General features: G+C 39.3%; 1 protein-coding gene across 2 annotated transcripts in view; it reads left to right on the top strand.

The window, feature by feature from the left end:
* Positions 1–24,791, top strand: part of ICE2 (interactor of little elongation complex ELL subunit 2) — a 35,423-nt gene that overhangs the window by 10,535 nt on the left and 97 nt on the right. The window contains exons 9-17 of one of the 2 annotated variants that reach the window (XM_052672308.1): positions 285–1,227; positions 3,263–3,441; positions 4,376–4,505; positions 10,635–10,719; positions 10,840–10,890; positions 11,714–11,972; positions 14,106–14,285; positions 23,978–24,051; positions 24,674–24,736. In XM_052672308.1, coding sequence (XP_052528268.1) covers positions 285–1,227; positions 3,263–3,441; positions 4,376–4,505; positions 10,635–10,719; positions 10,840–10,890; positions 11,714–11,972; positions 14,106–14,285; positions 23,978–24,051; positions 24,674–24,701 — 1,929 coding nt within the window. In that variant the 3' untranslated portion in view covers positions 24,702–24,736. Of the gene's footprint in view, positions 1–284; positions 1,228–3,262; positions 3,442–4,375; positions 4,506–10,634; positions 10,720–10,839; positions 10,891–11,713; positions 11,973–14,105; positions 14,286–16,927; positions 16,986–17,365; positions 18,436–23,977; positions 24,052–24,673; positions 24,737–24,791 lie in introns of those variants that run through there. The other variant, XM_052672309.1, reaches the window with a different exon arrangement.

The raw sequence follows: 24,791 nt of genomic DNA, 5'->3' as shown, positions 1-24,791 counted from the left end.
GTTTATTTCATTAAAATATGTTTTAACGGGTTTATTTAGGTGCAACAAGCTTTATGGACTTTATTTCTGTTTTGAAAGACCTTTTAATACCTACAGTCTGAGAACATTTCACATGAAACAGAAGGAATTTGGTTCACTAGCTGCCCCTCTCACTCAACAGTGAAAATTTGGATCCTAGAACAGTTTTCAGGTTTCCCCTTTGGTAGTGTCTCATTCGTCATTAATGCATTCTATTTCTTGGCTTTTTTGATTGTGCAATATTTATTTTTTCTCCCTATGTTAAGGTGTCTGCTGATACCTACCAGTGCAGGAAGATTCCATTTACAGATGATGCAGGGATGGACTTTGATGATGATTTTACAGAACTGGAAACTTTTGGAGCAGCTGTCAAACTTTCAAGGACTTCTAAAACAGAAAACACTTGTTCAGTTGGTAACACTGATAAAGTTTTGTCATGTGACTTACAACCAGAAAAAAAACTGACATCTACCACAAACAGTGAAGCTCAAGATAGAAAAACTCCTCTTTCTGAGCAGGGATTTTCAGCGTATTCCAGATTGCAGCTTCCATCATGTGGCAATGTATGCTTCAGCCCTGAAGGAAATTGGTCTCATAAAAACTTTCATTCTGAGGAGATGGAGTTGAAGAAAGCACAGGATGTCATGACCAAAAAAGTATCAGACAATGAAACTAATACTTTATATCCTGCTGTAAGTTGCAAAAAAGACTCTCATGCTGCACAGAAAAATGAGATGTATGCTCCTTTATGCAGTAGTGACACCGACGAAGATCGTTTAATAATTGATATAGAGCATAAAAATACGGAATGCAAAAAAACTGTTCCAAATGCTGTTTCTCAGACCTTGGTCCAGACTTGCAAGTCACCTTCCCCCACCCCAAATTCATCTGCAAGCATGGCTGATTGCTCAGAAACTGTGCATCAGGGGAAAAATGCCTCCAGAAAGACTGCAAGAAGGTTGTCCAAAGAATTTGATCCTGTTGGACGGATTTTGAAAATGCAAACGGAGCTCCTCAAGTCACCTACCCAAAAAGCCCATGAGCAGCCAGCAGTGAGCTGTGATAATGCTAATGCTGCACAAACTCACGTGCCTCAATCTTCAAAGCCACCAGTGATCTCCCACACAGCACCTGTGCTGGGCCCTGCCCCAAATCCTCATGGCTCATGTAGGAATACCTGGACGTGCCTTTTTCAGGGAGTGCAAAGGAGTGAGTAGTAATGTTTGTTGTCTGTGGAGAAAAACTGAAAAATTTCAGTTCAGCTGAAAAGCATTTTAATTCCCTTGCCTGAAGAGGATCTGTAATATCTCTGTAGCTCTGTTGCATTTGTTCAGATATGACTTTTTTATGACCCCAGAAATACTTTGTGTTTGGCAGGTATTATGTTGCACGAATAAGGAAGAATGTGTGGAGCTGTTTATCCATAGAGGCGAATAAGAAATGTTAATTTTAATTATAGAAACAACAAGGCTTCTGAGAAAGGAGAAGTTGTTTGGTGTTGAGATTAGTTACTTTTCCATAGAAGTTTCAATGTTTGAGCAGTCTGGTCTGTGAGAAGGTCTACAAAAATCATTTCTTCTCAGTTGAAAGTGGAATTACTTTACTTTTTCTGTAGATCAAATTATGTAATTAAAATTTTGAAGAGAAGTTGGTATTGACTTGTCCAAGTTTTGAGAATTCCCCCTCAGCTTCTGTTTATCAGCTCTTACCAAATCTGTTCCAGAGGGCTGCTGAGAACTCACTACAAGGCACTTCTCCAAGTTTTCCAGTGTTCAGCTGGAAATGCAGCCCATGTTAGATCCAGACCTCTACTTGAAGGTCCTAGGGGCCGTAAAGTTTGAGGGCTTTTTACTTGCCTGAGTAGCTTCTGAGCTGTGTAAAACTGAAACTAGGAACCCTTGCTTCAGGTAAATTAGCAGGAAAGCGGGCAGTTGGATCAGCATGGATACACTTCTCTCAAATATTTAATTGCATTGAATCAGTGCTTTTTGGTGGGAGAACATATTTTATTGGTGTTTTCTGATTAGCTGTGTGCTTGATCACATAGGAATTAATTATTTAACTGTTTCCATTGCAGATGGATTAACACAAGTAATACTTTTATGAGCTGAACTTGTTGTTAGGTACGTTTCCTTTGAGTCAACCAGATTTTAATTATTGGTCAAAGACATGACTCTTTTCCCTCCTCCCATCTAAAGGACTAAGCAGCATGATGCTCTTCCAATTTCTTATCTTTTCACAAAGCCAGACCACGGAATTCAAGTGTTGTTTATTTTTAATCGGAGTGATAAAACCAATATTGCTAAGAAACTGAGATGTGGTATTGTGAACAAATAGAAAACAGAGTTCAACAGCTTGGAAGTGATATTGCAAGCTGATAAGTGGCTTTACGTGTCTTTTTGGCAGAAGGCTGGAATTAAGTTAATTATTTAACAAGCAGAAAGTTATTTTTTGTCACTTGAATGTTAGTACATCACACAGTATTCATTCATTCAAACATGCATGTAAACAATAAGTATAATGGTGCATGTATTTATTAGTAGCACTACAGCAATATTTCTTTGTGGTGTAGTTTTGATATGTATTATTTCCACAGGTCTGCAGTACAAAAACAGAATTGGATAAATAAACATCAGAGCTTATATTTTGTGGTTTTGGTGTTTCGTTAAAATATCTGTGAAGGACACAGATATGGGTGTTCATCAACCTCCACGCTGCATCTTAAGATCTGAAGAAGTTTCTTTTGAATATGCAAGTTAATGTAATTGAAATTGAAACAAACTCAGTTTGGAATGGAGCCTCGAGCCACCAGCCAAACCTGAGGCTTGAGCTGCTTCTGTAATTAATAAATGGATAACGTCTCTCATTCAAAGTAATTTTGTGGGCTCTTTGTGCTGAGTGAAAGTAACTGAAAGAAAAAAATCACCTTTCCACTCCATCTGCACAAAACGCTCTGCGTAAGAAATTGAACAGCAGGATAAAATATGGGAATAATTAATAATACATTCTTTAAAAGCCATTGTAGGCATTTTGTGGAATTATTTTTTTAAAAACAAGCACCTTAACAAGTGATTTACTGTGCATAATGAGCAAGCTTTTCACCTCCAACTATTATCAAACAAAATGGCTTTTAAAAAATCAACTACTGTCAGAAAGGGCAAAGAAAGCCCTCAAAAAAAGCCCTTTGATTAGCCTCAAAGTGAGGAATGCCCAAGTTTGTTGTTTTTGGTTTTATTTTCTGTAGGAAAGCTGCCAGATGAACTTCAGATGCTTGTGGAAGACCCTGGAGAGTATAAAGCACCTCAGGATGGCAATCTTGCGTATAAGCTGTTCAGTTTGGATGACCTGTTGTTACTTGTGCGTTGCAATGTGCAGAAAGTGAGATCATTGCCACGTTTCAATAAAAAGAAGAAAGCTCAAAAGGTGAGGAATTGGCTCTTTTTTTTAACCTACTTGATTAGAACAGTTTCTAAATGTGATTCTGCATTTGCTACTACAGCTACATTTCAGTAATGTGTATGAATAATTCTATTCATGTAACATGATGCCTCTTGGAACTGTTTTTAAAAGGTAACGTAGAAATTTTTTTTTCCAAACACTTTAAGATTGTTTGGAATCATAAAAACATTCTGTTTAAAAAGGCTCCAGAATACATCTTAGCAAACTGTGTGTCTTAAGGGCTAAAATGCTTTAAGTGCAAGTGAAATCCAATATTCTGTATTATGACAGGAGAAGGAAAACTTAGTCTGGAATCCTCGGTAATTCATAGTTTTGTCAAGAGTCCTCATAATCGTTTGACAAACTTGATCTGATATAGGCTTCCCCAAAATACCAGAATTATGATGGACAGGTAAACAGCTTGTAAACAGCTTGTAAGATGTTTGTACTTTATTGAAATAGAAATAGATCTTAGTAGTTTTTACTTGTGAAAATTATATGCTCACAGTCTTGCTTTGAACTATCTTGCCTTTGCTTGATGTGAATAAAAGGCAGAATTCTAACGGGCAAATCCGTGTCATAATTGCATATCTAAATTCCTGCAGAGGGCAGTAGAGCATAAAAGTGAGAATGTCAAAATAAGTTTCATGGGTAGTGGCTTAATATCAGTTTATTTTTTTGTGAAAACATGCCTAGTGTTTTCCTGTTTTATTTTAACCTCTCTGTTTTGCCTTCCTTTATGCAGGGTCTCCTTAGCCTTAAGCTTGTTGTGTGGGTTTCATAGGGCACAAGCTGTTACATCTTTGTTGCTGCAGTTGTAGTGGAAGATGATGATGATTATAAGTGTCAAAATGCAGCTTATTGCAACAATCATTTTTGCACAGCATACTGATTTTTGTCTGTGTGTTTGCTTTGATAGCTTATTCCAATATTCCTGTTGCCTAAACTGGAATACCAAGCCTATTATGGTGTTGAAGCTCTTACAGAAAGTGAAGTATGTCAGCTGTGGACAGAGAGCATGCTTCATTCTGAATGCTTATTTTATATTGGTAAGTCAGTGTGTTGATTTGTGCTTGCTTGTATGACATGTGGATGTCTAAACCTCCATGAAATAACAGAAGAGGAACGTGTTTATGGCAGGTATATTCCATACATCCTTATTGAGTTTTCTAACTTTGGTTTTCACTTTTATCTTAAGTTCTTTTTCTAAAATTTCTCTTGGGTGCTGAATGGGGACATTTCAACTTTGGTTTTCACTGGATAACATCCAGTAACCTTTGTTTGCAAGAATTGCATTTGTTTGCTTTTCAAGGAAAAATTTATAACCCAAACTTAGCTCTCAGAAATTAGCAATCTTCGTGACTTCAATTATTTATTTTTTTTAATGAGTCAAATGCAACACAGATTATTGTAATGTTGGAGCAGTGAGAATTCTTCTCGATTAAAAAATGAACTGTAAATGTATGCTATTTTGTGAAATCATTTTAAACCAATTTGTTATCACGTGCCAAAATTGGTGAATAGGAATGATTGTGTATGTGGCTCAGAGAATACAGATCTCTTCGCTTCTGAACTTGTAGCAGGGGAGAAGGTCAAACATAACTTGTTTTTCTTTGGAGACATACAATAGTGTTTATAATTCAGCACTAATAACATGCAGACAGATAAGATACAGGAGAATGAGGAAAAGCAAGCAAGATATGGCTTGTTTTGTTATTCAGAAATATGAGAAATTGCAAGCTTTGGAAACAGAAGATTTGTCTCAAATACAATGTACTGGAAGTAATTTTGTCTTTGCAGTAACGAGAAAAATAGGTAGCATGGGTTTATTTAAAACTGCTTTCTATAGATGTGGTATTGCATGGGATCTCTGAACACCAGTATGTAATGATGTTTTTCAGATAGTTGAACAGAAGTTGTCTGTGCCTTACTGGGCAGTGAAATTTCATTTCCCAGTAGATGATGTGGTCAAAATATCCCAAAGGGATGGGTATGATAACCTTGTCCTTCATCTCCTTCCCATCTGCTGTTCAAAAATGTAATAGGGCCTATGCATGCAGAGTAATCAATACTCAGAATGAAGCAGTCCTGTATAGAAGAGATTACATCTGTAATTAGGAGCATGGAAAATAGAATAAACTGGGATGAAAAGCAAAAATGTTATTAGAAGGTGTCTTACTGTAAACTCTCTTTTCTGCACAACTAAGACCTAACATGAGTGCAGTGTTCTAAGGAAAGTGATCAGCATACTTCCAGTAAAAAATGCTACATTCAGATTTGTACAGTGACTGTTTTGAAAGTCAAGAAAGTTTGTCTGTTCCTCTTTCTGGAGAGAAAGAAAAATGATACATATAAAGAACGGGGCCAGATAACTTTACCAAACTTTTTAATATATGTGTAGCTCTTTGATATCAGTTATCTAGTGATTAATTAATTTTTAAAAGGACCATCTGTTCAAGTGGTACGTCACAGTGCATCTTAGAGTATGCTTAATGTTTGCTGTGGGAAGAGGGCAATCCTCTACAGTGAGTGAATGTTCTGGAGCTGGGACTGCCTCGCTTCCTGTTACAGAAAGATTTGTCTGTTTTTATGGTTGTTATGGCAGCAGTTGTGGCCTGTGGTTGCCTAACCTTTCCACTTTAGCACTGAATGACACGTTCTGCCCTTGGTAGCTCATGTCAGAATACTATTTGAGAAATGCTGAGTTTGGTTGTTTTTTTTTTCTAGTTTTTACATACAAACTTTGCATCTTAATCACAGAACTGTAAGGCTTATATGAAATCAGATATGATCTAAAAACCTTCACAAAGCCAAATTTATTAAATCATTATGCACAAAGTTCTCCTATTCTTCTTCTCTAATTTACCTTTTATTTACATATTACCATTCAGCAAGACCTGGAAAGGCTGGAGAGCTGGGCAGAAAAAAACTGGATGAGGTTTAACAAAAGCAAGTGTAGAGTCTTGCATCTGGGGAGGAATAATTCCATGCACCAGTACAGGTTGGGGGATGAGCTGCTGGAGGGGAGCCCTGCGGAAAGAGACCTGGGTGTCCTGGTGGATGACAGGTTGGCCATGAGCCAGCAGTGTGCCCTTGTGGCCAAAAAGGCCAATGGCATCCTGGGGTGCATTAAAAAGAGCGTGGCCAGCAGGTCGAGGGAGGTGATCCTCCCCCTCTACTCTGCCCTGGTGAGGCCTCACCTGGAGCACTGCGTCCAGTTCTGGGCACCCCAGTACAAAACAGACAGGGATCTCTTGGAAAGAGTCCAGCGGAGGGCCACAAAGATGGTGAAGGGTCTGGAGCATCTCTGCTATGAAGAAAGGCTGAGTGAACTGGGTCTGTTCAGCCTTGAGAAAAGAAGACTGAGAGGGGACCTGATCCAGGTCTATAAATATCTAAGGTGTGGGGGGCAGAATGGCGAGACCGGACTCTTTTCAGTGGTGAGTGGAGACAGGACAAGGGGAAACGGCCGGAAACTGCAGCATAGGAAGTTCTGCACAAACATGCGCAAGAACTTCTTTACAGTGAGGTGACGGAGCACTGGAACAGGCTGCCCAGGGAGGTTTGGAGTCTCCTTCTCTGGAGATGTTCAAGACCTGCCTGGATGCCGACCTGTGCGACCTGCTGTAGGGAACCTGCTTTGGCAGGGGGTTGGACTCGATGATCTCTGGAGGTCCCTTCCAACCCCTGCAATTCTGTGATTCTGTGAACTTGATGCAAGGTCCTGAAGTTGGTTTTTTTGTTTGTTTGTTTGTTTGTTTGTTTTTTAAGTACAGTAGTACTAAACTACACTGAAATATTTCTCCCCTTCAAGAAAATGTTTCTGTTTATTAGCTTCTCCAGAATCGCAAGCAGTGTGAGGAAATAATGTAGCTGTAAAGAGAGGGCTGACTGTCTTAAAAGGCATGCAGGCTGGAAGAATGCATGTCTATCTAATCATCTATCAGTAACAGGACACTTAGCATATGGCTAGGGCACGGAAGTTTGCACACAGCTCAGCAGCCAACACCCATTTACTGAGGCTCTCAGGATTGTAGGAGAGAGCGGTTCTTGTTCCGGCATGAGCTGTCATCCCGTTCTGATTCAGAAGTTCCTTAGTCTCCACTGTACCACGCAGGCAGCTGTTAGGCATGGAGTGGGTGTGGAGCCCTGAGCAAGCAGGCTCCTGGGAGCCAGCCTCTGACAGCTCTGTGCGCTTAGGGAGAAAGCCATAGTGAAGCTGAGATGCTGATTATTGCAGTGTGTTTGGTTTTCGGTTCTTGGATGCACTTCATCCAGCAGCAAAACCTGGAATCCTTTAGGGGTTTGTACTGGTTATCGTAGTTCTCCTAGCATTTGTGAAGGCCCCCTCCCACCACTGTTTAAACAAACAAAAAAAGATTTAGAATATTGCTTGTATTGACTTGGACTTCTGATGTGTGAATAACTTTTGGTGCTTGCAGAATATGGGTTTTATTCAGGTAGGCAAACTGGGGACTGTGGATTTTTGGTACCAGCATGTAATTTCTAATATAGCTAGGTTAACAGATGCCTGGAAGGCATCAATCAGTTTTGTATAAAATTGAACCTACAACTGCTATTAATAGGAAACTTACCACATTCTACTTCAGGATTCATAGAATCTCCACTCCTTTAGTTTGAAACCGTTTCCCCTTGTCCTGTCACAACAGACCTTGCTAAAGTCTGCCCCTTTCCTTCTTACAGCCCCCCTTTAGGTACTGAAAGGCCACTCTTGGCTGTCCCCAGAGCCTTCTCCTGTCCAGGCTGAACACAGCTTTGATTCTGCCTTTCATTTTATATTTCTGGGGAGCTCTGAAAAATCCAGTGTTGCAAGTGTTCTGATTTAGTTACACAACTCTTTGAAAGACTTTCTTTTTTCCTGAAAATCAAGTGGCAGTTCCCCAGTGGTGATAATATCCCTGTATTATGGATGGCTTAAAATTGGGCGAATATTTCATTCTTTTTCATTGCAAGACTTGAACTATCACACGTTTGTTGTAACCAGAAAGGCAGATGTGATCTAGGTGTCTTCTTAGGTCATGCTATAATTTGAAATAAGTGAAATGTCCTGTCATAATGGGATGTTTGAATCAGCAATAGTATAGCCATAGACTTGTTTACCCAATAACATGTGAAGGTATGAAAAAAACTATTTGAAAACTTTGCTCTTACCATTAATAATACAGTACCTATCAAGCTTCTGTTCTTATTCAATTAGTTCTAGGAATGTGTAGATCTGAAGTGAACCTTTCAAACTGAGGTTCTGAATGGGTAGCAGATATCAGTGGTAAGTTGCTTAGGCGTTCTTGGCTCTTGAAAGGATTGGAATTCACTGTATTAGCAACCTTTTGCGTTGCTAATAGGTATGGGAGAAAAGTTCTTTGGACCTTGGATAGTGCCCCATAATTTTCCAGCGTTGTTGTTCTGTGTGACTCAGGGAAGTACCTCACAGTGCCTCAGTTCAGCAGATGAAAAAGGAAACGGAAAGGGAGGTATTGCCTCCTGCATACTGTGCAAGGTGTGCCGTTAAGTTGGGTTTTTGATTTCCTGACATATGGACTCTCCATTTGTTCAAAAGCAGATATATCGTCTTCACACCAACCAAAGAGTGCTGTCTTTCTGTAGAGCATCTTGCTCAGTCGTTTTAAGTCCTGTTGCTGTTCAAATAGGATAACATGCGTACAAAAAGGCTGTGACATTTCCCAAAGTATCTGTACCTGTTTTAATTGGTTTAATTGGTTAGGCGTTGCTGATTAAGGCTGGGAATGCTTTACCCCCAAAATTCACTTGTTTGCATTAAGCACCTGAGCATAGTTTATCTTCATCTGAATGGAATAACAATGACTCTTAAATAAAGATGATTTGAAGACTGGAAAAAAGTGCTTTCTGTATAGATAACTTACTGAATGTCAAGTGGACTTGGTCAGTCACTTCTTAAATAAAGGTTACAGTAATATATATCCAGTATGAGTAGTTCATAGGTATTTTTCTCCAGCTATGCTGACAACGAGTTTAGAAATGGAGATTTTGAGAAGATGCTGACAAATAATGGGCAACACAGATTTTTTACTTTCATGATTTCAAGTTTCTTTCTTCATAGTTAGCAATACAGAATATTAAACTTAGTGTTTAGTCGTACAGAAAACACTGCTATCAAGAAAAGTAATACGTGTGTGGTGTTTTAAAAGTGAACCAGGACAACTGATTTCATTTCGAATTTGTTACAAATGAGAGTTCATACTTGATCATCATGTAACAGATTGCTGAGTAATGTTTAGCCTTGAACGTGAAATAATTTTGTTTAGCAGTTTTAAATATACTGTTGAGACTTTTAGACTTCCTACATGGACAGATATATAGCATGTGCAGTAAATTCCACTGAGTAGGTTATTTTTATTATACTGTGTTCTCCTTCTGATTCTTATGGAAGCTGAAATAGGGCAGTTTTCTGCAAAAACCCCATCTTGAGAGAGAATCTCTCTTGGTAAGATGCAGTCACTACATCAATGTACAAGCTATGGTAATTATCTTTATTGCTTTTCAAGTGAAAACTTGGGCTAGCCTGTGTCTGTTATAGCAGTATGTTGAGGAAAGCCCTTAGTTATGTGAGGGATAAACAGTCTTAGCAAATTTGCTGTGAACAAGGCCAGAATTGTAAGCTGCGTTTCACTGGAGGAAAGAAAAAATCCAAAGACAAAGATACAGAATACTCAGAAAACCAAATAGTATCAATGGTCAGATAACGCAGCAGAACAGAGAAGCGAGTGTGTTCAACTCCAAGGTAAATTTGTCTTAAAAGTTGAGCTCATCATCTACACTGTAAGGAATTGTAGCATTAAGCATCAGGAAAATTTGAGAGGATATAAACTAGCTGACAAGAGTAAAGCCACAGCAAGGTGAGGTTGCACATGCTGGACATCACACAAGACGTGAGATTTGCAGGAATCATGGGCCATCCTTGATCTGTAAGACAGCCCACACACAAATGCCCGTGCTTAGAAACAACTGTACATTCCATTTTCAGTTATTGGGCAACACTGGTAGATGCTTTCCACTCTCTACACTGTGAAATAGGAAAAAATACTGCTTTTAGAATGCTCTAGGTCTGCAAATTATGCCTTTATGTTAGTTTGTTCTCTCTTTTTTTTTTTTTAAATGTTTTGATTAATGTTTTCCAGGGCATATTGATGGTCTCACTTCAAAACTTATTATGCTGGAAAAGATTTCTCCAAAAATATTAAGAGAAAAACTTGGATTGATTAAGTGAGTATTGTTTTAATGATGAATCTGAAGTTCTAACAAGGCTTGCAGGATACTCCTTTTTTAAGTGCTTTTACTTTTTTACTTTTTTAAATACTTTTTTGCTGTAATTTTTTTTAACAGGCCAGCAAATTCATTGAATATACTTCATCATATTTTGAAGAAAGTGTCTGAGTAAGTGCTTTGTTTTTGTACGTTATATTCCTTTCCAACTGTGCCCATGCAATCCTGTTTCTTATGTACAGTGGTAGTCTGCTCTTTGATTTTTGTGTCTTTGGATACATGAAATCTATTAGAGATTCTTTTAGGTCTAGCAGAGCATAACTCAGTGCCACCTAAAAATGTGGTTAGGTTTGAAGGTTTTGTATGAATGGTACAAAAGAACAGCAAGTTGACTTTTATGAACCACTTACTCAGGAGAGGAGATGGGATACTTCTGAGCTGGCGTAACAGTACATAGGAGTAAGCTGTAATAGTGTGTAGGCTGACACTTAAAATTTTGATTTTTGCTAGCAAGAACAAAGTTCCCTTCATATGTTCCCTTCTGCTTAACTTTACGAATAACAGCATATATCTTCATCTGCACACTGTTACAACTTCTCTCTTGTTCCCTATTTTTCTTTCTTTGGCTACTCTGAGGCTTTCAGTCTGCAGCTTCTTTGCATGCACATGGGCTGCTCTGAAGTAATGCCATCTATTATGTTTGTTCATGACATCACAGGCAGATATTGGTGGCATGGCAGAAGAGGTTGGACCTTTTTGCCAGTATAAAATATAAATGAGCAAGATCTAATTTAATTTATTAATGCAATTTAACTTCCTCATTTGTGTCCATGGTCTTTTTATAAAACAAGGACTGGTAAGTAAATACCTAAAGATGTTTTGCTTCTGCATTAAAGCTATTACTAGCTATCCTGTTCAGGTTGTCAGATAAAGTGAAACAATTAATAAAGCAAACAAAAAAACTCTTTTTTTTTTTAAATTTATATCCTTTTAGTTTGCAGGAGGGCTCTTATCTATTGACTCATGCTGCAGGAGATTCATCAGTTACAATCTACAAGAGTTCCCTTGACAAGCCAACAAGAGCTTCATATAACTTACATAAGGCTCATGGTGATCTGCCTTCAGTACCTGCCATGCTCTCAGTCCCCTGGGTGCCACTGGATCCCAGTGTCCCTTTGCCCTATCACATGAAACATGGAAGAGTCCCATGCACCTTTCCGCCTGCACCCCAAGAAGCCACGGGGAAACAGAAGGTGGGTATTGCACTTAATGGAAAAACAGAGTAGCAGTTTGGAAATAATCTTTTTCAATCCACTGGTTATAGGTGATATATTTGTTTGTCATCTTGTGGGTTCAAAGACACCCTTTGGAGTTCTGCATCCACAGCCAGGAACAGGAATGCCTTTTTCCTGAAAGGCATTTCAGATGAGATTCATCTTACCTAGCTTTTAAGTGTTACAGTATGGAAAAGCAATGTTGAAGCTTGTAGTACTGTCAGCAGAGAGAAGTGGAATGCTTTAATGGGGATCCGTCTGTAAACTAGGATAGATCTCTTCAGTAGGTTGCAGGACTCATGCTGTAATTATTTTTTCCCCAGTGACCACAGAATTATGGATGATTAGTGCAACTGTAGACAGGTGCAGTCAGGTGAGATGAATTATACTCTCAGGGTCTAGTTTGTGATAAATTATATTGAGCTCTTGTTCCAGTTTTACATGATATGGATGTGTTTTTCCAAAAAAACACACTTTTTACCCTGTTTGGCAAAATCTCTTTAAAACTGAGCTTTGCATCTTTAATGTGAGCTAATGATACTTTTGGACAGTGAAAATGATGCAGCATTTGCCCTACTTAAAAGCCTTGTAATTAAGGCTTTCAGTACAGCTGGAACAGGTACAGTATTTCTATTCATAAAGACTTTCTAGTGTTGCCACTGATATTGTTTTTTATCAATATGCTTTATCTTCAGACAATTTCAGGAAGGATCTGAAACTATTTTAACTATTTTGCTGTCCTCAAGTCCCCACTTCCCCTCCATTTTCCCTTTTCTTTACTCCAAATCTCAGAATCTTGAAATCTTGCACTGTTTCAGTGAAAACTGACATGCCTTGGAGGCATGTGATGGTGAGTTCTGAGGAGCTTGGTGAAAATAAGTAACAAGACAGAGGAGAGGAATCTAGGTTAGTCCTTTCTCTGTGCACTCAGCTCCAGTATTTGTACCAGAACCCTCATGTGGGCAGCAGAGATTGTAAGGAAATCACCCGTGTCAAAAAGAGATTTTCTGTTGTTAGCTGTGGCATAACACTACAGGACAGCAGACCCAAAGAAGTTACTCTTTATTAGAAGTTTAAGTTCTTTCTTTTGTCTCCTCATGCTGTTCTTTCCTGATTTCAGCACACAGAGTATCCTGAATCTGTTCTTGGTTGATTAGGATGTTGAACAAATCTCATGTATGGATAATGGCAAATTCTCTGCAGCAAAAAGGTTTCATTTTAGTCTTTTCAGGTGTGTTAGCTCAGGCAGCTAGATAACAGCTTATCACCTGTCTTTGGTTGTTCTGAACACCTTTTAGCTTTGAGAAAACTTTGATTGCAGTTCAGGTGGTTTCCCTGGTATAGGGAAACAGGGGGACTTAGAATTCTTGTAGTGTGCTGTTCCCTACACGGGGCAACATTCCTAGCAGCATCTATGCAATAATGTTTAAGAGCAGCATGCTGCCTAGTGCAGAGGTAGGTATGCTTTGTGTAGCACCTAGGAGTAACTTCTTAGTTAGGAAACATTTCTCAGACATACGTAATAATTGTTTATATGGATGGCTTACTCCTAACATTTGCTTTTTGCTGCTATTGTTTCTATAACAATAGAATTTATCATGAGCAGAATTGTTTGTATCCAAAGAGAATTTTAATAGAATCTTTTAAATAAACTGTTCAGAACCTCAGCCTGCTTTGTAATTTACAGTGATGATTCAACAGTGTATATCATGCTGTGGAAACTTCCCAAAGATCCCACTCTTAGCTCTTAATATTTTGAGCAGGTAACACGACAAGGTACCAGCAGGAAACTTTTCAGGCATTATTGTTTTTCCAGTGCAGGTTTACCAGTTTGACACTTTCTTATATGAGGGCAGTGTAAAGTTGCACATCAGTTTCTGATGGCCTCGTGTACTTTGGTTTCTGCCAGAGGGAAATTTGGGCATGAAAGGAGTGGGAGTGGTGAGATGCCACTGGTGCCAGGAAGAGCAGCACCTCTCATCCTGTCTGAATGTGGCCCTGAGTCTGGCTGGCATTAGAAAGCAGTTCTCTGAAGGTAGTTACGTCTTTGCTTAATAGAGAAAGAGATTAAGATTACTCTTTATCTTTTTTCCTCTCTCCCCACATGTCTAGATGGCTGGGGTGAAAGGGCAGTCAGACACACCCTACCAGGGAGAGCCAGTAACTATGGAAACAAAAGGCAATCCAGCTAAGCCTGTTAGAAATGAAGGTGTGGCTGCAAAGAAGCTGAAGAATCACTGCAAACAAAGAATGATGAAGAAAAAGTGGAAAATGAAGCAAAACAAAACACAGGTGAAGTAGGAGCATCTGAACCGTGCTAAGCATGGACTGGAGAAGTTCAAAATGGAACAACACATCTGAGGGCTTTTGAAGTTTCAAAGGAGCCAGAACAAACCGGTAGGGGAAACAGCTCCACAGCCATACTTAGGAACACTGAAAAGTTCTATAAACCTTTAACCCCTTCTTACCTTAGTGGGCACGTTTCAATTGAAAAATCTTAAATTCAGTTGGGTTTAAAACAAACAAACAAAAAAAATGATGAGTGCCTCCTGTTGAAGTCAGTGGAAAAGTACGACCTGTTAGCCTCACCATTGTCATAGAATAACTACAGCTTGAAGCGTGAAGATGCAGTGGTCTACAACAGTGTCTGATATGACAGCAACAAGAAAAGCAACTCTTCAGTTTGCTTACTTCTTCCAGAATCACTACAGATTTGTATTCTGGCAATTTTAAATTATATTTTACTTTATGTGGTATAGCTAAGAGATTTATCTAGTTAAATTTTTAACATAATGTCTACCAATTTTTTACAATTATTCACTAAAACACATTCTCTTTTTAGGATGGTGTAGCAAATGAGTCTGGGAAAACAAAAGCTGTGTTTTATAGAAAAGTACGTGCCATAAATTTGCACTGGAAAGCCTAAGCTTTGCTAATAAGCAAAGTATGAAACAGTTTCTGCTTCCCCAGCACAATTTCCAGGAATTACTTTGGTTTCTAGCATGTCTTCAAAAATGAATATTGATGGTTTTTTATTGCATTACTGAAAGGTTACAGTCTAATCTCCTATCAGAATGCAGGGCGATATGTGGTACTGTTTACCTGAGGTATTAAGGTTTGCCTTAGTTGTCACTGAAAAAAAAAAAAACAAGACTGTGCTGAGTCTCAGCAGCTCACTTAAAATTTTGAGCCAAATGGAGTGTGAGGTTAGAAAAAGAGTACACTGACTGTCTGTTGCAGTTTCCTAGTAAGAAAAATGAAATTCTTACAATGGTCTGTGATGGTCAGTATTGAAGCACCTTGTAAGCTGTGATGCATTTGTAATTATTTTCTAGATTTCTGGGTGTTTTTTATGTATTATGTGTATAATTGTGTTTCTTCATTAGGAGAACTGATTTTAGAAAAGTTAGGAATTCTTTAGTCAGTAAATTCTTTCCCGTGTTTGCCTTTTAAATCACAGAAGTATTTTAAAATGAGCCAATTTCTGTTTGAATTTTCCAGTTTCCAGTGGGTTGTTTGTGTATGTGCTTAAACAAAAGCCTTCAAGATTTTCTTCCACTTCTTTTACTTGGGGACAAAGTGCATACATCTGATTGGAGTTCTTCTACATAACGTGGAAGTTTTGCTGCTGAGTTTCTTTTATCATAGAGTAAAAATAAACTATTTTATTTGTTTACTGGGTTGTACAAGGTTTTTAAAATTCTGAGGACAAGTTCTTTTAAGGAGGTTTAAGCAGTGAATGTACATTAAAATCTATTCTTTGTGAAATACAAAGCATTTTCTGAGCTGTTTTTTCCCTTGCTGATGTATTTATAATATTATTCAGTTTATTATGGTATTGGCCACCACTTCTGTTAGCTGCAGTGTTATGTTGCTGACAAGCTGAAATGGCTTACAGTTGTTTGCAGGCTACAAGTCTTCCTGACTCAAAATCCTAAATCCAGCCAGTGACCTCTCTTAATGGGAATACTTTAGCTGTGAGTCATTTCTGTGAGATAACTCTGTGTGGGGAGTCAAAGCAGTTTTCAATGTGTATACATAAAAATTGAGCAAAACTTGTGTGGAATTTAGGTTTTTTTTATACCATTTCTTTAAGTTTCAACTGTATGCTCTATGTGCCCATGTGTTGGTGCAGCTGGAAGAGTTCTGTCTTTTAATATTATTGTGTGTGTGTGTACATATGCACTAATTGTAGTTTATTATCCATTTAGAATATGTAGGCAATGTGGAGCAAACAACAAATTCTGTTGGATTTGTTCTCTTTTGTATTAAGTGGGACTGGGGTAATGTGCTGTAAGTTGTTGGGAGGGCTGGTTTTGTTCATACAGCACAAGACCTTGTTGAACTCCATCATTAGGTGTATAGAACACATGTTACTGAGAGCTGTGGCCTGCTTGTTTTCTCACAGCCGTGTAGAGCGTGCCTTCGTAAAGTTCATGTACCAGTTACCATGGCTTTATGAGCCAGATTGAGCACAATAACATTTCTGTTGTTAGAAAGGAAACTGATGCTGAAACAGATCTTGGGCTATTCCTTGTGAGGAGGGATTGAAATACAGTCACTTGGATAGCTCTTGGATGCAATAGTACGGTTGTTTTGTGATTTGTGTGTGTAGAGGCACCTTAGATCTGCATGGACTTGAAAAGTAATGAATGGGTTGTTTCTGCTAATGGTTGTTACTTCCTAACTCAAGATCACAGCCTTTTCCTGTGTCTGAACATGAGCAACAACAGTGGGAAATTCTTAATATAAGTTGCCTTTATAGTCTGCCACATCCTGATGAGGTTTGATGGGAAGAGGAATGCTGCTTTTAACAACATACGAAAACTGAATCTTGACATTGAGAGCTTGATGCAGCAAAACAACAATATGCCTTTGATCATCTTGCTGCTGGATATTTCTGTTTCCCAAAGGATTGCCTTGTTTTTCAACAGCTCGTGATTGGTGAAATAAAAATGGAGGATTATGCAACATCGTGGACTAAAATCTAATGTGAGTTTGTTACTTTACCTAAATTGCAGCTTTGTACTCCAACACGATCTCTGTATTTAAAGTCAAATTACATTCTTATTTTCTCTAGTAACAGTTCAGCAGAATTCCACTTAGTGAAATGGGTCTGGTAGCAAAACGTGTTATTAAATGCTCTTTAATTTGAGGCAAATGTACAAAGGTATACTTCAGTTTGTGTTAAACGAAGTTCCATTTAAATGAGTTTGATAAAAGGAGAAAGAGGAAGGGGTAGCATGTTTATTTTGTGCACCAATATCTGAACTTTGAAACAAAGGAAAAACAAAATAATATAGTTAGGTTTAAAAAAAATCAAGTCTGAGAATGTGCTGTGTATCAGTTGATGAATCTCTGATTCTGTACAGGCTAATCCCAATGGAACAGCATCTTTGGAGAGAAGGAACACAGGGGAGCCTGACTGTTATGGTACCACCAGAGTATGAATTCCTACATCTAACACAGACTGTACAGTTGTGGAAACTACAGCTGAAGGAAAGTGTGCAGGCCTGGATCTTATTCTGCAGACATCTCTGCTTCTGCAGCTACTTAGTACAGATATTTTACATGGCCTCAATCAGCTGAGTTTAGGAGCAAATTTTCAGGTACCACCATCTTGTCTTGTGGTTTCAGTCTTCAGTTTGCATTTGGAATGAATTACATATATTTGTATTGCAGTTTGTGATTCACTTTTAAATGTAATTACTACTTCTTTGTCCATCTGTGTTATGAGAATATCTTTTGGATAAGCATTTGAAGTGCAAAATTAGATGTTACTTACCGGATAAGAATCTTCCAATTTTATGTATTTATTCTTTGTTAGCTTTCTGTCTTTGCACTTTACCTGGTTATGAAGGGTATGGACTGTCCTGTCTGTCAGAACTGGAAGTTGTAACTGCTGGAGAACTAGACTGATTTCAAAACTCTGCATTTAGTTCTCTCCTGATTGGTGTAGATGCTTGTAGTCCAGTACTGATGGAGCAGCCAGAGCTGCTGCTTGTGCTTATTTTGTCATGGTGCTGGAGTTAAATGCCATGCAGTCCTTACTGACCTTGCTGTGCCGCCCCAGTCTCTCTGAATAGCGGCTCTTCTGTCCACTGTTGCTCTCCTCTCCATTCTGCGTCATCTGCAGACTCGCTGAATGCTGATTCATTTGTGCTACCCAGATGATGTATAAGAAAGCTGAGAAGTACTAGACCTTGTGTTGGCCCCTCCGGAGCTCCGCTCATGGCTATCTACTAGTACAGCTCTGAGCCACCAGTTACCTCAGTGAACATGGAAGAAACCCTCTGACAACATAGTTTTCCACGTTGGAAAAGATCGCAGATATTAAATCTGTTTCTCTCAAAGTCCTGGTGTTTTTTGTTAGATTAAATTGGCAGATAGTCTGTATTTGGTTTTAAAGGTCCAGAAGAGGAATTCTTACCAGGCATTAGAGAATATCGATTGAAACATTAGCAGTTCTTCGTATCAGCACAAATAGCTGCAATGGGCTATTCATTGCGAAACTTTTTTTTCTGCCTTAATAAGTGCTTGCAAGCTTAAATCTGCAGTGTGCACTGAAGGATCACTGCGCTGCTTTCCTTGGCATGCATTGCTGGCGAGACCTTCACCATGTCTGCGTGACTGAAAAAAAGTTAGGAAAACATTTACTGTGTTTCTTCAATGTCTTGTAGTGGAGCCTGGCAGGTGGAACCTTAAGTATGAGCCATGACTGTGGGACAGGACATCCACTCCTGTGCTGGCAAGTGAGAGCTACCAAGTCATTATCAACCCAATGCCATGAAGTTCAGTACCAAATACTGGAGCATTCGTACAGGTACTTCTGCTTCTTACTTGACTGCTGTATTTTAGATAGGAGATTGTCTCTAAAAGACAGTTAAGGCCAGTTTAGAGGTAGTCTTTTAGAATGTTTAGTGATGACCTCCGTTTAAGCTGGCTCTATTTCCACTAGTAGAGGGAAATAAACCATTTTCAGTCTCTCCTCTCCTCTGAATCTGACTGGATACATAATGTCTCAGGTGCTTCTCTGAGAACTTAGGTAACTAGGCTCCTTCTTTCTTAAACAAAATACAGCCTTTCTTACAAGGAAGGGCACAGTCCTAGCAGAAGCACTGTCATTTCTTGATAGGTTTCCAAATTTTTCTTTGCTGACAGTAAATTTGGGCTTTTTAGTTGCTTTTAAATTGTATTTTTCTGCGGAGATCTTTAGTCTTTACTATTGTCATGCTTCTGAAAGAGATGGATTTTATAGTTAACACATCCAGTTAGTGCCATCATCTGGATCTGTCCCCTTGATTGGCTCAGATTTCCTTACAGCTGAGATAGATTGAGGAGATGAAATACAGTGCACTTCTTTTGCTTTGGAATGACAAATGTCTGTGGCTTTGTGTTACTCTGTGTGTTTTAAGAGTCTGTGCCCTTGTCAGACTGTGGCTTAAACTTTAAGTTCTAGCCATTACATGGCAAAACTGAGCTGAAGGTTTTCTTTGGTACCTCCTCCAAATCCAGGGGACAGGTATCAGGTGTATGTCCCTCCGTTCTGCAGATGGCTCAGCTAGTCTTGTGCTCCTTTCCTCGGCTGCTTTGTACTCAGTTATTGTTTATGGGCTGTGATGATTGCTTGTTATTGTGTTAACAACTTCCTTGATGATGGCAATATCAGGCAAGTAAACTTCAGTGTTTAAGACCTGTTTGAAAATCATCTGTAGTTGTGCTGTCTCTGCAGCTTTTTTTCTGCTTTAGAGTTATAGAACTGTTCCCCGTGGAACTAGTCAGCAGGGCACAGCAGTGACAATTGTCCATCTCAACTGTTTGTTGAAGGCTTGTATGAGAGCAAACCTTACACATAACACAGCTGTTTTGTGATTCCTTCATGCTAAAATGACAGGGCTTTAAAAATACACTGCTGATTCACTGGAAGGAGGGAATGCTGTTTTTAGAATTCAGAACTGGAAATGTGAGTTTTAGCCTGCCTGGCAGAAACAGGTTTCTTAACAGCTGCTCCTTTTCACTGCCTCATCATCTTTGAAATCAAGCGTCTTAGCCTTAAATTTGATCTAAAGGTGTATGCCATTTGAAAGAACAGAAAAGGATGTCTGTGTAGACAGCAATATTTAATGAAGACAATTTTTTGAATGTGACGTTGTTTTGTGTTGCAAGGCATCCTTTCTTCCCCAACCAGTACAATTTCAGCTGAGCCTTATTAAGTAATAAAGTTCAGATCGTGCAATGACTTCTCTGTTATTTTGTACTAAAACAAGGTTCATAGGCTTAAGAAAAAAATGCTGTTTCACAAAATCATCAATGTGCTCCTTATTGCTGTCGTAACAGCATGCCAGTTCCAGTACGTGATCTTTAATCTGCAAGTCACTTCTGTTTGTTTTCAGAGGTTGCATGATACTAAACAAAAAGGAGCTATCTTTCTGGTTTGTGGTTAGTAGCCTGTTAGTTTGACACAGGAATCTGGCATTGAGAGTAAGCTTAGCTGGTGCTAGGTCAGATTCCTGAGACTTTCAGAATTATGCCTATGAGCCTCAGGCAGGTAGTGAGGTGTGAGCCTCCCCACTACTTCAGCAGAGGTCAGGAGACCATGGGACTGTTTGTGTTCTGAGCCACTGGAATGAAAAAAGGCATGGAATGGACTTGGTCATATGTGACTCTTTTATCACTATTCCTAGGAAAAAGCCCCATGCTGTAAAATCTTTTGTAACTGTTTCTGTCCTTTGGCAAGAGAAACCAAAGTGATTATTCTTGCTGGTCTGTTCTAGGTGATGTCAGGGGCTCCACATGCACCAGTAATATTTCCTACAGTGTTTTGCAGTATGTTGGCAGTCTGGGGAATGTTATTGTAGAGCTGGCAGCTGTGATCACTTTATGCACTGTGTCATCTAAATGGCTTCAAAATCTCTCTTAATGCTGCTGCAATGTACTGGTAGTCTGTTTGTGCTACCAGCGTTATGCTGATATTGGTGGAAAAGCTGAACCTTTCATAGCTGTTGTTAACCCATTAATGTGTATAGGACCAAGAACAGCTTGATATCTCAATTTAGGTGGAATTGCAACTCTCCACTGCCGAGGAAATGAAACTGTGCTTGCCAGTATTTGTGATAATCTGACAAGTAATGTAACCTTCCTTCACAACTGACCTATGTTCAACAGCCTTTGTAAAGCATGATTGTATGATTTTTACCCTAGCAAAGGTAGTTGGCTGTGAAGCAGGAAGTCAGGAAATCCCCGTGGGATTTGAGAAAATTCACTGAACCATGGTTACACACATAGTGACTGTTTGTTTGTACATTCTGTGACTGTTTCATTCACAGGAAAGATGCTGAGTTTATTCATGCTGCCAATACCACCAGCACAAGGAGTTTGGCAAGTGTGTTTCATTTCTGTTTGTGTATTTGTCTAGGCAGTGCCTCCTACTCAGCACTCAATGGTTGCTTCTGTGAGGCACCCTTGAACACCAGAATGCTAGGGATGAGCATTTCAGTTTGGAAGTCAAAATGAAGTCCAGACATCATGACTGCTAATGAAGAAAGTATGCTGGAGAAGTGTCCTAAAGAACAGAAGGTTATCTAAGGTGTTCTCATTTGTTCCTGATGTATATTCCTCACTGAATGTCTGTGTTACCTCCCCTGACTGACTCCAGTGAGCGCGATGAACAGAAGGAAGGAATCCGTGATAGCCTGCTCTTCAAGGCATGGGGCAAACAAGCCTGCTGTGCCTTTTTTGCTGGCCTGTGTTGTTTTCTTGTCAGCTAGATGAAAGTAATGAAGGGTTTTGCTTCCTTCTGAGCATCTTGATTGGAGCATACATGATTCCATTTCATTTTCTGTTAGCAATGGACAGCTATGCAATGAGATTTCACTATAGTGTTAAAACTTTGGTTTTGGCTTTGTTTTTGATAGGGACTTTCATTAGCCTGTAAGTATGCCTTGTGAGGCAGCTTTTATTAACTTCTGGGTGTAGTTAAAGGAGCTTTTTTCTGACCAAGTCCTGTGGTTGTAGTCCTAGCTGATATTTTACTTTGGTTCTCCCTTGCCTTAATGCAGATCCCACATCACCCAGGCATCATTTCCTTGTGGAGGCAAACTCCTTGCTACCCAAAGGCGTCCACTGAGATGTGAGATTAATGAGGATGGGTGTGATATTTCCATTAGTGATGAAGAAAATCTCTGGAAAGAGATTAGAGTTCAGTCTATGAGCAGCTGAAAGTGAAGTTGCATGTATAAGGAGTAGAGAAGTAGCTGAAGACGAGTGCAGTGATAACAGTATCAGGAGATGGAGACTTCTTTAAACTAAGAAACTGGGGGAGAGGTCAGCGTTTCACGAGCCATGGAAGGTAGTTGCTGTCAGGTTCTAGTGCTACAGGTAAAACCCTTAGAGTTCAGTTGTAACTGTAGAATATAACTGGCACTTCTTCAGCTAAAAATATTTCTATAAGACATACTTTACAAGACAGTTGATGTAACCTTGTTTAGTGTAGACTTCATACTACACAGATGGAGACAAACCAAATACAATTTACTGAACGTACTGTATTTCTTTTTGTTGAAGTAATTTGGAGAGTCAGAAGGCAGGACCTGATCAGTAAGGCAGTGATCCGACTGGTTGCACGCCGTACCGCAGCACTACGGGGCGTACAGTGCAGGGTTCCTGTTTCTGGCTTGGATGGAGTGCTCATGAACACTGCCTGCCTAATAGAGCACGTGTAGCAAAATAGGTGAGAGCTGGCCAACACTAAAGATCGCTCCACAAGGAAAGCTAGTTCTTTAAGAAGGGCTCTTTCAATAAGTACAGTTCTGAGTAGAAAGTCCTGTTTGTACAGGGATATGCTTGTGTGTGCAGGAATTAGATTGCACAGAACAGAATGGATCCCAAAGGTTAGGATATGAAGAACATATATCTAGAACTATGTCTATTTCCCTGGTATTCTGTTAGGTAAATGATGAAATTGGTATTAAGCACACTTATCAAAAGCATACAGCACTGTTAGTTTGTTAAGATTTAGAGTAAGTCACAAATGAAAAATTTTGCATTTCACAGGGAAAAATAAGAACTTCAGAACTTCCAGTGTTAAGAACTTTCCTTATTTAGTTCAGGTGTGCCTTTAGGAGTCTGCCATAGCTGTACCTTGAACAACTTGCCAAGGTAGTGTCCTGGGAGTCCAGCTAGCATGACTTTGAGGTTATACTTTACTATCTTTGAAACCTGTGATCACTCACAACAAATCTCCATGTATTTGTATCAGAGCAGTTCCGAAGATAAACCAAATAACCAAGATACAAAAATAAGACCCAGAGGTCTGCCTGATCACGCAGGATGGAATTTATATTACCCTCTTGCAACATACTGCATTCAGTGAAGCAATACTGGATGTAGAGGTTCAGCCGCGCCTAAACTAGAAAGTCCTTTTGTCCCGTTCCCAAGGTTTTGGTATGCAAGAAAAATGTTTAAGTAGGCAGCAAATGTTGACAGAATTGCGTTCTTCATAACTACAGTGTTAATGCAGCTTTGGTTTTTCTGGTTTTTTTTGGGGGGGGGCATGGGGGGGTAGAAAGAATTCTGAAAGAGAGTGAGCAAGATCTGTGTAGATGAAGGAGCCAAGCGTTCCATGGGCAGACATGAGTGAGAGAAAAATCTTTTCAGAGCGATTGACCCCATTTGTGTTCATGCTGTTGCAAAAATAAATCTTGGATCAGAGGGGAGCTTAACATTCAGGTTAGACACATCGATTCTCCAGTAGCGTTACGTCAGGTAATGACAAGAAAAATCAAAGTTGTTACTGGAGTGGAAGAGAATAATTGAAAATAGTTGTCAAACAATATTTAGTAGTAACAAAATAATTGGAAAGTTAGCAGTGTAAATGTCACTTGAGACTAAAAGGATGGACATGTGCATAGGATGAACAGTCACAGTCGGCTGTCGGAAAGGAAGAATGAGAATTAGCACAGTCACTTTTGTTTTTCCATTCTCAGGTCTCTGGGGAGCTGCAGTCAACAGAAGTGCTCTCTCTGTGGTCAGCACGCAGGAAGCCAGAGATCACAGACAGGTAATTGGAGCTGAAGTAGATTAAAAAATTAAAGTAGATTAAAAAGCAGGTTAAAAAATCACTTTCTGTGCAAAAATTTCAAGGGGTTGTAGGAACTAAGCAATGGAAAAACAAGTAAAAACCTTTCCTGGCACTGCTTAACTTACAGGCTAGTTGCTGCTTGTCTCTTCGAGTTAAATATCTGGGCTTGTGATAAGTGCAGTCCTTGTCCCAGCCCTCCATCCAGCCTAACGCTAACTGCAGTTACACCAATAGTGCTGAGGAGCAGTGGCTGTGGATCAGAACCCATTGTGATTTACCCTCCAAGCTTTGAGGTAAATCTTCAGAAATAACCCGTGTGACTTACAAGCTAATGCCTCATTTTAAAAAGTGATTCAGGCACTTGGCTGCTGTTCTCCCATTGAATTAATTTCCTTTCCCTGTTTGGCAGATAACAGGTCTTTCCTTTGTGCAGTTTGACTGTTGCCTTCTTTTCAGCTAACTGGTTTTGCGGAGTGTTTTTCACAAAGAAGAGAGGAATGTGTAGTATTTCCAGGGGCAGGAGAGCCAGCCTTTGGTGTTAGGAGATGGTTGGTTGTCTGCCAGAAACGCTGATGTCTTTTCTGCAATTCATACTGCTTAGATTCCCCAGCTGGTACAAGTGCCTCTGATGTCGGTTGATTTACACAAGCAGAGACCAATTCAGGTAATTCATTATGATATTAATACAATGTGCATATATTCATAACTGTAAATGCAGT

This window comes from Tympanuchus pallidicinctus, unplaced genomic scaffold (genome assembly GCF_026119805.1).
Source record: "Tympanuchus pallidicinctus isolate F22 unplaced genomic scaffold, pur_lepc_1.0 scaffold12, whole genome shotgun sequence".
Taxonomy (NCBI): domain Eukaryota; kingdom Metazoa; phylum Chordata; class Aves; order Galliformes; family Phasianidae; genus Tympanuchus; species Tympanuchus pallidicinctus.
This window is presented reverse-complemented; position numbering and strand designations above follow the sequence as displayed.